This window comes from Podarcis liolepis, assembly GCF_965112155.1.
Source record: "Podarcis liolepis genome assembly, chromosome: 6".
NCBI lineage: Eukaryota > Metazoa > Chordata > Lepidosauria > Squamata > Lacertidae > Podarcis > Podarcis liolepis.
The window spans coordinates 31,402,094-31,415,614 of NC_139559.1; the positions used below are offsets into that span (position 1 = coordinate 31,402,094).

General features: G+C 40.9%; 1 protein-coding gene across 6 annotated transcripts in view; it reads right to left on the reverse strand.

Moving 5' to 3' along the window:
- Positions 1-10,959, reverse strand: part of LOC310709177 (rho GTPase-activating protein 39-like) — a 79,822-nt gene extending 68,863 nt beyond the window's left edge. For 2 of the 6 annotated variants that reach the window (XM_083508370.1, XM_083508373.1), the window contains exon 1: positions 10,721-10,956. In XM_083508370.1, coding sequence (XP_083364496.1) covers positions 10,721-10,731 — 11 coding nt within the window. In that variant the 5' untranslated portion in view covers positions 10,732-10,956. Of the gene's footprint in view, positions 1-4,401; positions 4,632-7,202; positions 7,404-10,720 lie in introns of all 6 variants that reach the window. The other 4 variants (XM_083508367.1, XM_083508369.1, XM_083508372.1 and 1 more) reach the window with 4 other exon arrangements.
- Positions 10,960-13,521: the final 2,562 nt, after the last annotated feature.

The following is a 13,521-nucleotide window of genomic DNA, read 5'->3' on the forward strand; positions in this document are numbered from 1 at the left end:
ACAGGATCGGTGTAGATGGAAGAGGCTAAAAGAGGCATTGCGGCTGAAAAACATCTGCCCTAGTTGATATCTCTGCTAAAGAATGCTTCCACTTCATGTACACTTCCAGTTTAGCCCCACAGAGGTAAATCACCTATGAAGAAAGCCTTCTTTAACTCTTCGTTGAAACATCCATGACTGAAGGCCTTTTTGGGCTCAAAACCTTGCAATACTTTTAAATAACTGACCAGTTAATTGGGTAAATAAGGTACCTTTAAAACAACTTTAGTTTCAGCAAAACATCTACTGCAGGTAAACTTAAAACCCCTCAGTGTGATAAAATGGGAAGTCCTTTCCATCCTTGCTTATGGGGTCGCCTTGAGGTTCTAATCTGCATTAGTGTTTGTACGTACAGAAGGGGAAAGGAGCAATTTTAGATGAATTAATATATAAAATGAGGGACAGCTGGATCAATGCAAGGGGGAAGGAGAAAGAAAGCACAGTGGGGGAAGGAAAAAGAGAGTACAGTATGTTAGAGGTGTTCCCCCTCCAAATAATTTCCTACAGAGACTGAGAAATTGTACAGGTATTTGCCTACTTTTACATAGAAGGGAATGGGCAATTCTGCCTAATGATACTTAGTTACAAATAATTTCCAGAGGGGTGAGCCATGTTCGTCAGTTGGAGCAAAACCAACAAAGGGTCTTGTGGCACCCTGAAGATTAACAAATGTATTATGCTATAAGTCCATGCATGTTTACTTGAAAGTTAAGTCCTAATGTCTTCAAAGTTGCTTACACTCAGGAAAGTGTTTTTCAGATTGCAGCCTAGCAATAATAGTTGACACCTACAAATGCACTGTGTGTAGGCTTCTGCTCTTAAATTAAATACAAAGATAATTTTATATTCCTGCTGAAAAAGCCAATTTTAGTATATAAGGTTAATTTACACATGAGAGTTTAATGAGGCATTAAAAACCTCCAGGTAGACCATCCTAAAAAAAAATTACCCACAGAAACCTTTCATAAATGCAGATTAAACCAGATCATCATGTTTACCCTAGTTTAAATTTATATTATAAAGGATGACATTACTGGCTGTTTTGACTACCTAAGGCCCTAAGGGGATTTTCATGTACTATGCATGTTAGAACAAGACACGATTCCAGTGAGGCAACACAGACTTAAGACCAAATAAAGCATTAGGAAAATGTATGTATTCTTATTACAGCGAATTGTGAACCAGGAAAAAGGCAAAAGTTGGGGGACTACTAGGGGATATGTGAAAGAGGCAACAGAGGAATACATTTTTTAAAAAAATGTGTGTTTATTTTTCAAATATTCAATTGCATTTCAGGAAAACACACACACAATTTGATTAGTTTTGCATCAACTCACATTATGAGGTTGATGATGGAAATCTTCTAGATACTCGGTGTCTGTCTACAAAGGATTATATTTTTTTAAATTTCAGAGGTTGTGAAACTAAATCCTTGTCAAACAAGTATGCATTATACAGCTGTCTGTTCCACCACGAACTTGTCCAAGCCTAATTGCATCAGCTTGGGCACCCAAATTCAACAAGTCTTAGTGGTACTGTACCTTTAATACCAGCACAGAAGACTTGAGTTGCTCCTTATATAATCCCTTATCTATGTAATTATTAAAAGCACAGGAAACCAATTCTATACCAACTCTGACAAATTTGTTCATTAACGTAAGTTACCGTCAATATGAATCTTTTTTACCTGCCATTTTATGATCTGTAGGACTTGCAACATTCTACTTTGCATTCTTCACATCATCACTTTGTTATAAAGCTTATGCACTGTTCCATACCAGAAGGCAAATAGGGAGTTGGTTCTAGAATAAGCTTGTGGGTTACATGTCAAATATACAACTGAACACTTACAAGCTGGAAGCATTTCCAATTTTGGCAGAGGGAGTTTTCCTACTTATCAAGAGTAGATGTGGTGTAGCCAGATAATACACTAACAGATAAGGAATTCTTTTTATCTACAGGACAGTTAAGCTCCCTGCATGAAGGTTCTTTCAGCATCAAAAGGACTGAAGAGTTCTTGTATTGGGTGGATACAAGAATATTACCCACCTCCGCTGTAACTTCTGAACAGCTAGAACTGACTGTTCTTTTCAACAAAGGTTTTGAGACTGCACCCACAAGGTGCTATCTAATGAGGTAAATGCAGAGGTTTAATTTCTCACAACAGCCACTGACTTCAGAATTCAAATTCTCCATTCCCTTCTGTGTTCAAGCATCCTAGGTGAAAGCATAGAAGACACTCAGTGAGGCAGAGCCAAAGGCAGCTGAGAGGGTGATGCAGGGCCAGATATCTGATTCACTTGCAAGATGACCACACTGATAATCAGAGCAGATTGTCTCTCTTGATGCTGTTGCCAAAGAAGGCAAAAAAAAAATTGAGTCCCAAGATGACATTATGTAAGTGATTTAATTACTTCTAAGTAAATTATGCTAAGGATTGGGACATACATTAATTCAATTCAAGTTTGAGGAGAAAGCATGTCTACCAGGAAGGTAATGATGGGAATGATGATAATTGTAGAATACAGTCCATCATACCAGCCCTTAGCTAATATTCAGTCAAAAGAAGTTCAGTAGCATGAAGGAGCTTATGGCAGCACCTGGTTCTGGATTTAGAAGGATCTTTTAAGTAAAGAAATGCACTTACAAATTTATGCCTCAGCATGAACACATTTATTTGGAAACACATCTCACTGATTTCAATGGGACACTCCCAAACAAACAAGTCTAATCATACTTGGAAATAAGTGCCACTGAAATTGATTTACATGCAAATGTGTTTATGACCAGGCTGTAAATTTTACTTGGCTTTATATTTTTTATACCAGGTAATCAGCGTTGGCTGTTTCTTTTTTGGGGGAGCTGCTGGTTTTCAAGGACCTATGTTTATATAATTTTATCTACTTTTAAACTAGTGTAAAATTATAACATTAAGAACAACTAAACTTAACCAAACTAAGCATTTGAGGTTTTTTGATATTAAAATTATGCTATTATGGAAAGAAATCACTGAAATAAAGGTCAACACAATGGGAAGGAAATGTAGTTCAGTGGTAGAAAATGTGTTGCATCTGGAAGCTATTTAATTCAACTCTCAGCATTTTCAATTAAAAGAAAGTAAGTAATCTCAGGTAGCAAAACTGAAAAAGATAGTTCTGACCAAGACCCTGGAGATCGACTTCAAGTCACAGAGTAAAATCATACTGGCCAATGTCACAGTGGCTAATGACAAAGTATGTTGGTTTGTATGCCATGCTAACCCATAGTATGCTTTTAACTGTGACTTAACTGTGAATGCACCTTGTGTGCCTTCCTATCATGGGTGCCATGCATGACACAAACAAAACTTGTTATGGTTTGCCACACTGCACAACCCTGGAACATGACTGCTTATTTCAAATAAACTACAAGCAGTAAGCTAGAAGTAAGTTGTATTTCTGGCATACCGCTCATTGGTTTGTTGCAGGGGGGGGGGGGGAGAATACGCCAATCCAGAGTTGTGCAACACGACAAGCCATATTATGGCTTTTTTGTGCCATGCATGACACCCACAGGATAAATCCCTGCAAGGGGTAGAAAGCACGTTCATAGTGAAGTCATAGTTGGGGGGGGGAGTAAATGCTTTGATTCTGTTTTTAAACTGTGGATCTTTTTGTCACTGTAGTTTCCTTTGGGAGGAGGGGAGCTTATAAATTCAATAAATAAATGAATAGTTGAAAACGAATCATGGCTAAGTGTGAATTGTGAACTAGCTTGGTATAGCGAAGCTTTATATGTTCAGCAGCTATGCGTCTCACCTCAAATAAGGCCTCAAGCCTATTTAGATACATAGCATATTCAGTATTTTCACAACCAAGGATGAAATATCAGCACTATTTAACTAGATCTCTAGGTAATGTGGATCATTAACTTTCCTCCAGGGTGAAATCTAATGTCAGGTTCTTCTTAGAGGTGCACACTACTTTGTTAAACCTGTGATTACAGGGCTCCTAAAGCACTTCTTTAATAAAATTAATGTTAAATACAACAGTTGTCAGATGGACACCACACATGTCATACTAGCAAGAGACACTCAGTGCCCTCTATTGCCTATCACCCCTACTATGACTTACCTAAACTGTTTTTAAACACTACAGAACTAAAACCCAGAGAGGACAAAGTTATCAGAAGGTAGTTTTGACCACTCTGCCACCTGAAAACTGACACACATTCTAAACTAGAAAGCCATTTTGCCTTGACAACATTACCCTGGGCATTATTCAGCTGTAAAGAGGGAGGAGAGGAAGCAGCCAAATCTTAATTTCTTTATTTTAAAACTTTTAAAATATACAAAACTTGGGCTGCAATCCTATATACACTTACCTGGCTTTTGTATCATTGAATTCAGTGGGGCTTATTTCTGAGTAGCCACTCATGTATAGGATTGTACTGGCTAACACGTGACTTGTTAGTCTTCACTCCGTAATACGGATTTTCCTGTTGCACTAAAGTTGTTCAGAAAGATTTACGATACAGGCCATTTGTTCCCTTTTGTTGGACAAGAGGCTCTAATCCTACAATTTGCTGATCTGCACAGGTGGGCAGGCTGTAGGCTAAACACAGACCAGATTAAAGAACAAGCAATATTTATAAAACATGTAAAGAACTACTGCAAACAGAAAGATTAGGAAAACATGCATTAGTGCAGACTTATGCCATTTTTAAAATATATATATTTATTAGGTAACAAACACTACATAGAAATAAACATTTAAAAAGCAGAGAGAAACAAGTCATCACTGAGAGGCTTACACAGCTATTACTTGGTTATTATCTAGGTAGCTAGCTAGCTATTATTGTAGTTGTTGTAGTAGTAGTAGCAGCAGAAGCAGTATTTCAACAATACATATACTGCTTAATTACAGTCATCTCTAAGCAACGTACAGGAGACGCAATAAAATAAGTCTACAAATGAATTAAAACTATAAAATAGCAATTTAATTAAAAAGCCTGCTGGAATAAAAAGTCTTCAGTAAATGAAGTGCAACAGGGAGAGGGCCTTTCTGACCTCAACTGAAAGGGAATGCCACAAAATTGGGCCCATAATACTGAACACATAGCTCTTTGTGGATATGGGCCCTGCATCTGAGCCGTGAGAGACCACTAACAGTGACTCCTGCAAAGACCTCCGTGATTAAGCAGAGATATAACAAATCACGTGGTTCCTGAGGTATCCTGGTTCCAAGTTATTAAGGGCTCTGTAAGTTAATACAACAACGAGTTATAGCTGGCCTAGTAGTGTATGGGCAGCCAGTGGAAGCTTTTGAACACTGGACTTATGTGCTTTTGATTGCCTGTTCCCATCAACAGTCTAGCTGCAACATTTGCACCAGCTGGAGCCTCCAGACCAGGTCCAAGGGTAGCTCAACATAGGGCACACTGCAATAACCAAGTCTTGAGGTTACCAGTGCATGAATCACTGTGGCCAGACTATCCCTGCCCAATAAGTGCTGTAGTTGGCGTACCAGCCATAGTTGCAAAAAGGCATTCATAGCCACTGAGGCTACCCGAGCTTCCAGTGACAAAAATAGTCTCAAGAACACACCACAACTCCAAACTTGTTCATTCAGAGAGTACAACCCCATCCAGACAGGCAACTGGAAAATTCCCCGGACACAGGAACTACCAACCCACAGTGCCTTTGTCTTCGCAGGATTCATCTTCAACTTTCTGGTCAACTCCACCACTGTGCCCACACAACAGTCCAGATCATGTGCAGCCTCTTGTGACTCAGATGTTACAGAGAAGTAGAACTGTATGTCACCATTGTTCTTTGCCCCCAAACTCCAAATGATCACACCCAATGGCTTCACGCAGATGTTGAGCAGACTGTACCCTGTGAGACACCATAGTGCAATCAGCATAGGGCTGAAACACAGTCTCCCAATGCTGCTCTCTGGATATGACCCTGTAAATAGTAGCAGAACTACTATAGAACAGCACGCCCAATTTCCATCCCAGAAAGGCTACCAGAAGGATACCATGGTGAACGGTATTAAAAGATCAAGAAGCAAGAGTTGCATTCCTCCTGTCCTGCTATAGGTCATTCACCAGAGCAACAAAGGATGATTCAGTCCCAAAACTGCACCTGACTGAAACGGATCTAATTGAGTCATATTCTCCAGGAAATGCTGTGGCCTTCTCAGACACCACTATTTCCACCACCATATGAAAAAAGGGGGGACTTGCAACCAGATGGTAGTTGTTATAATAAACCATAGATTCTGAAGTGGGCGTCTTCAAGAGTGTTTAACAGCAGCAGGCAGCTTTCCACTGTGTAAAGTTGTGCTCACCACACCCTGGATCTATCCAGTTAACACCCCCCACCAACTGGCTTTCACCAGCCAGGATGGACAGAGGTCAAGAGTGCAAGAAGCCAACTGCATCACTGCATGAAACCTGTCCACATCACTGGGCTGCATAATCCAAAATTGATCCCACAGAGCATGGGAACACACTGCATTGGATACCTCATCTGGAACTGAAACAACAATATTTAAGACACTATGGGACTGAGCAACTTTATCCTCAAGTGTCATGAAACTGGTCACAGCATGCTGCCAAGTGCTCCAGAGGCCTATCCACTACTTCTAGTACAACCAGAGTACAGAACAAGAACAGGAGAACAACTTGCTTTTTATCTAAGTTTTTTAAATTTCTGCTCTTTTTGGTTGGAGCAAGCAAGACCTCTATCTCAATCTTAATAAAGCTAAAATGTCTCATATGTCAACTGACTTGATGTGTCATCTTACTGGCGCATGGTACTTACCTATAGAAATCTGAATCCAACTATCTATGGCCCAAAGCTGATTCTTTTAATAACAGGAAGTATCAGAAAACTCTAGATGACCCTCGGGGCCCCTTCCAACTCTACAATTCTATGATTCTATAAAATCTCAAATGTACTTTCTTTAACATATACTTACAGGTATGTCCCCATGTTTTCCAATTAGTTAAACCCATTCTGAAACCTGAACATGGCCCAAATCCCCACATTCCAATAATCCACTGACATCTCAGCTCACATCACCATTTTCAGACTATCTGGATCCAAAAAAATTAGACTACATTTCCCATAAATACACAGCTCAGTGAATAATAAACTAGATTGAAAGAACAGTTACCAAAGGTGCACATCACGTCACCTCCTGGTATTAGGATAGCTGCAGCTTACTAGAAGAGAGGGACAAGGTAGCAGGGAAGTCAGTGCCGTGTGGACACACTGCTGGGAACGTACACTGGTCCTGGTTGTGCTTCTGCAGTGCCACCATTCCTGCTGCCTTGTTCCTCCCAATAAGCCACTCTTGATTGTAACTAAACTTGAGCTGCAATATAGGAAGAGCTTTGCAAACATATAACCTTATTAACCTCTTAGGTTCTGAAACAGATTGTAAGATGCTTCCAGGAGTACTTGGGACAAAAACGGACGAAATAGATAACTACTAGATTGTAGTAAATATATCTATACGTGTGTGTGTGTGTGTGTGTGTGTGTATGTATGTTATGTTGATCTGATCAAAGTTTTTAGAAATTCATGTATTCAGTAAAATCTAGATAGCTATTAGGATTTCATTTTATTTTTTATTTTTAAAAAGTATGAGGAATCACCATTTTTGTTTCTTCTTCTTTTGTCCCAATAAGCCTTTACATACTGTGAGGTAATAAAAGCAGTTGCTGTGATGTTTACTTTTTTGGTCTTGCTTTTAAGAACTTGTCTTCCTTTTTCCTCACACAAAGCAAGTGAATCCCATGGTAGTCAGAGAGGATTCTTTTCAAGGATCATTAACAACTTTGATGTAGACAGGTCACAACATATTTAAACATTGTACCAGTTTCAAAAACATGCGTACAAAGCATTTCATTATCTACACTGTTTTACACATGGAGAGGCTCACTCTTCAACACTGATCTCTGACTTTTCTATATTTATGGTACACCTTCTGGAAGCTTCACTTTTAACATTTTTTTTTAAAAAATAATAATAATAAGATGACCCCTTCAAACATAACTGTTGGCCCAGAACCAGCACCTCAAACATTTCAATGAAGACATAATTTTCAAAATGTCAAATGGCGAAACCAATCTAGACATACAAATCACAGCAGTTTATCCTGAATTTAAGAGCTGTGGATATATGACATTGCTGAATCCCTCTGAAGAATGTACATGTCTCCAAGCAGAATAAAAACAGTACATATTTGGTTTTCAATGTTTCCAAGAAAATGTTCCTATTCAAGTACACATGGCCTTCACTTTTATCTTGGAAGTAATAGTTCTACATGGGAGTGGGTTACAAAAGCAACAAAAGCACACTAGCATAAAAGGTAAAAAAAAAAGTACAAAAGGATAAAAGGATATATCCAAAAGAAGTGCACAAAGACCTTTCTAGTACAAACAGCTTGGATCAACATGTTTACATTGAGGTTTCAATCTTGTGCACACTTACTAAGGACAAAGTCACATGGAAGTAAGTCTCAAAGCCTATATGCCCAGAAATAAACTGCACTTCTGTGCTAAACAGCAGTCCCCCATATCACACTTGGAAACCAGTTTGAGACACACACTATTGATTGCCATATACCGTATTTCCTCAGTGTGAGTGTGGTGACTGTTCTTCAGAGAAAAATGCCAAAGGCATATTGGGCATGAACTCTTTAATTTGGGCAGTTCTTTGGATCATAGCCCTGTGTTGTAGAACAGTGGCTCCCAAAGATTTCCTCCATGGACCAGTGGAGAACTGCCAACAATCTTGGCAGACCGCCTAATTTATCTACCCAAGGTAGAATGCTGTATGATTTTAAATTTGTTTTTATTACTTCCATTGCATTTTACTATATCACAATTTTAATTCCATAAAATACAGTAAAATTTAAAATACAACAAGATTCCTGCATTGCAGGCGGTTGGACTAGACAACCCTTGTGGTCCCTTCCAATTATACAATTCTATTAATAAATAATAAAATACAATGCAAGAAACAAAAGAAGCAATAAAAATACATTTAAAAATCAACAAGAATATTTACTGCGGACCACAGTTTGGGAACCCTTGTTGTAGAACAATTTACTTCTCTACGTTTTCAAAAAAGTTATTTTCTGTAAGAGTACACTATCAAGTAAGGATATAATAATGATAAAAAATGAGTACTGGGATATCTTTTATTGGTCCAGCAACTTCTGTTGATATAAGAGTATGTGCACACATACAAGCTATATTTTTGTGTGTCTATACTACATACAAATCAGAAAGTACAACTACAAACACATGCACACTTATAAAAATAGAATCCATTCCATTAAAAAGTATCAGGTTGCCTATTTTGCATTCCATATTCTGGCACCAACAGTGCAAAGCTGCCTACAACACAGAAGAGAGGCTCAGAAGGTCAGTGGCTGATCAGCCAAATAAAATAGCCTCCTGACTAAAACTGCTAGATCTGTATACTAACCTATTCATGGATCCCAGCATAGGACAAAAGAACCAAATAGGTGCCTGTCCCAGTCAATACATAAGATACGACTTTTCCAAGTGCATGATCAGTCCCTATAGAAGCAACACTACTGTTCATAAACATGTGCAGGGATTGCATGCATCTATACTATGTTCCACTGCAGTTTGGAACCCACGACCCTGTACATACATTCCCGCATGCCAAGTATGCAGATGGGAAATGGAGTCCCAGTGAGAAGAAGGGGCTTGGTGACATCCTACTGCATATGTCAGCCACGGCATACTTGGGCTCTGTAGTAACCCTAAACACATGTGATTTCTAAAAGTACCCACTCAAGATCACAATGCAGATCCGTTGACCTTCAGCTCCCTTTGTCACGCTCACAACCAGCGTGGTTAACTTAACTCAGTTATGCAAAGGTGATATTTCCAGCGCTTTTCCGGGCACGGTTCTGGATGAAGCAGGAATTGCAATCCTTGTTAGCTACTGGAAGTATGGCTGGCACCCGGAGGCGAGTCATTACAGTGCTTGCAAGTGTGCAAGGCTGCAGTCTCAAGCATGATGCACCAGCGCATCACCATCCATTCTTCGCCTGTAAGACTACATGCCCCCACCGAAGCAACCACCGACATAGCATGGTAATCCGCCGCCGCCTAAAGCCACTCACTCACTCACACGATAAGTCGACCAAAAACCAGAACATGTGAAAATGCACCATGCCACCTTCGTGTGGGGACACTTAGCCGGTCTGTGCCGAGGCGGGGGGGTGGATTAAACTTAATTTCCAACAGGGTCGCGCAACTGTTCTTTCACCACAATCCCAATACTTTCCCCTCCGCCGCCGCCTCCCGCCCATTGTCCCGCTCCCCTTCCCCCAGTTTTAGGAAATTCCCTCAGGAGCCCAAAGCCGATTAAGAGGAGCTCCCGAAGAGCGCCAAGTGCCCTTTCGCCGTTCATACCCCCCCAAACGGGACGCCCAAAAGTTCCCGCACACTTTTCTTTCCTCCCCTCAGCCGCGCGCTCGCCGGGGAAAGGAGCGCGGAATGGCGGCGGAGGCTTCTCCATACTTTTCCCTGCGTCTGGGGCCCAGCCCTGCGCCCCACCCAGCGCAACAGGTAGGGAGGCGAGCGGTCGGACAGGGGATCCCCTCCGTCCCGAAGTTGCTGGCTGGGATCCGACGGCCGCACTCACCTTTCCGCCATGTCCTGCGCTCGGGCCGCGCCGCCCGGGCTTCCCTCCTTGTGCCCCTCCGGCTGAGCGAAGGCTGCTGCTGCTCCTGAGCGAGTCGGGATCAGGATGTGAAACCCGATCCCGCCTGCTGCCGCCGCCGTTGCTGCCCCTCCCGGCTTCCCGTGGAGCGGAGGGACCCCGCTCTCCAGTCCCTCTGGTGGGGAAAGCCAGCTCAGGCCTGGTAGTGAAATCCGGAAAGGAAAGGGGACCTGGGATTAAACATTAGCGAGGGGCCGCGGGAGTTTAGTGGGCTAAAAGCGCTTGTTGCTCCTTTCCCGAGTCGGCGAAGCTTTATAGACGCGGCAGCAGACGGTCGGTTCTCCTTCCCCGTCAATCGAAGGTCACGCTTTTCAGCACTACATGCCCAAATCAAAACCACCTCATATTGTAAACCGTTTTAATAACCACTTTTTTCCCTAAGAGGTAGCTGAAGAAGAAATATTTCATTTCTTTTTTGCTCTTTCAGAGCATGTTTATTTTATTTTAGCCGTTTTAATGATTGCCTAGACAAGCAGGCGGTAATGGTTATTCTGGATTAATAAGAAGCAAAGTGTCTTTATGCACAGCCATTCTACTACAGACATTAGTAAAGAAGAGGTATTCATGGTTCCGTGATCACAAACAAGGATTAGGCATGAACTAAGTTTGGAAAATGTGTGGAAATGTAACTTTGGGGATATCTTTATAACTTGGTTCAGTATTGCCTCCTTTTTACTTCAGATTAGATTATCCAAACCACTTGGTTCTGTTCTTGTAGTCTTTAACATAGAGGGTGGGTGGGTGGGTGGGAATCTCAACATTCTTATCCCTATAAATAGAATAAATATAAAAGGATAGTTGAAGTAATTTTGCGGATACCAAATCTATATTAAATGATCCACAGTAAAATTATCCTAACTTCTCAGGTATACACTGCACTATCAACATTACAGTTCCCATATGAGGAATATGGAAAGCTATTTCACTTTACTGTTTTGAACCTTAAGACTCATGTCAGAAAATACATGCACAAAATAATGTGTATGTGATGGTATAAAAAGGTAAGTACCAGTTTGATGGCAATATATTGTCACACTTAAGGAAAACATCTAATAAGAATATATATGAGAGAGATACCTTGGCTTTATATAGTATGGAACTTTCTTTATAGAAACTTTATGGAACTATGTCACTGTGAAATTAGGATATTTCATAGAGTTTATTGGGAACTCTGAACATAAAATAATTTTCTCCCTTAGAATTATTCTGTATTATTTCCTTATGAACGGCCTAAAAAGGAGGATGTGTTCCCCAATTAGTTTTCTGCCAGAACACTGCTCATCAAGCAACAGGGTTGTCATGCTTGGAAACAGGTGAAATAAAGTATTCATTGTGTTCCATGGTTTATGGGATATAGAGCGCCATATACTAACTGTGTTCTATTGTAGTAAAGCATATCTGTATTACTAATATGAAAGGAGAGTGCTGTGTGGAAACCCCAATGGGACATTTATTGAGACTCATTAAACCACAATAATTCAGGCCAGCATCCTATTCTCACTAACAAGGTCTAATGGCCTTGAACAAGTCACTTGACAGCCAACTTTCTTCCTTAGGAAAGCATGCCAATTATTGTGGACTTCTTTCAAATATAACGCAATTGCAGCCCCTGGTGGCAGCTCTTTCCAATTAAATCACAACTCTCATCTAGTTAGCCTGGCATATATATTTATTTATTTTTGTGTCAGTAAAAACTTGAAACTAACTTTGGCATATTCTGCATAAGAAATTTTGAGATCCATATACGTACTTTGATAAACTGAACCCCTCAAATATTTATTCCCATTTTGGGAGACTCACTAGAATTGTTTTTCAGGGGCTTTGAAACAGAATGCTATAAATAATATTATATTTGTTCAAGCATGCAGTTAACAGTATCTCAAACAGCATAGATCACAATCCTGTAGATTGACACATACAAATATTTAAACCCCAATATTACAGTTGTACCATATACAATGGTGGGGACATGTCGTGCTCCTTCTGTGGTAGTTTGTCCACCTTTGGTTCCCACCCTGCACTCAGCTCTCACCTGTAGCTCCTACAAGCTGCCAGCATGCAACAGCGGCCACCCCCAGGTAATGGTTTGACTGGCCGGCTAAACCAGGTGAGAGTAGTCAATGGGTCTCAAACCCTCAGTGAGTTAGGGACCTCCCTGCATGCAAAGACAAGCTACAGCGGATTGCAGTGGACTTGGCCAATAGTGGGTTCAACTGTCAATAACATGGTTTCTACTTGTGCTGTAGAGGGGAGTGACGGGTAGACTGGGCCCGGAAAGATAGCCCATTTAGTGCAAGGAAACTCTGATCCCAAACCTCTGCTGCCTTGTGGAATATCTTCAGGAGGAGAAAAGGCTAAGGAGTTAGCCTTAAACAAATCCGGACTGGAGTCCCTAAGCCGGTTGGATGGTGTTTTGTACGCTGCCTTTTGTCAACTCCTGCAGCCAAGCTGGTGACAGACACAGTGCTCTGCTTTCCTTCGCACCACATCGGCAAGGCAGGGGGGGGGGTCTTATAATCTGGGCAGGCCAGGACCTCCATACACACTGTCTAGGCTTGTGTCCCAAGGAGCTCAAGTTGGTGCTGCTAATGCACCTGTTTGACTTCTTTCTTAGAGGCACATTCCACTGTCTTTCGAGACAGATTGATGCCAACAATTATTCTCTGACTAGGAGAATAAGAGAGGAAGCTATCCCAGAAGAGCTTGTATTTGGTGCCAAATTT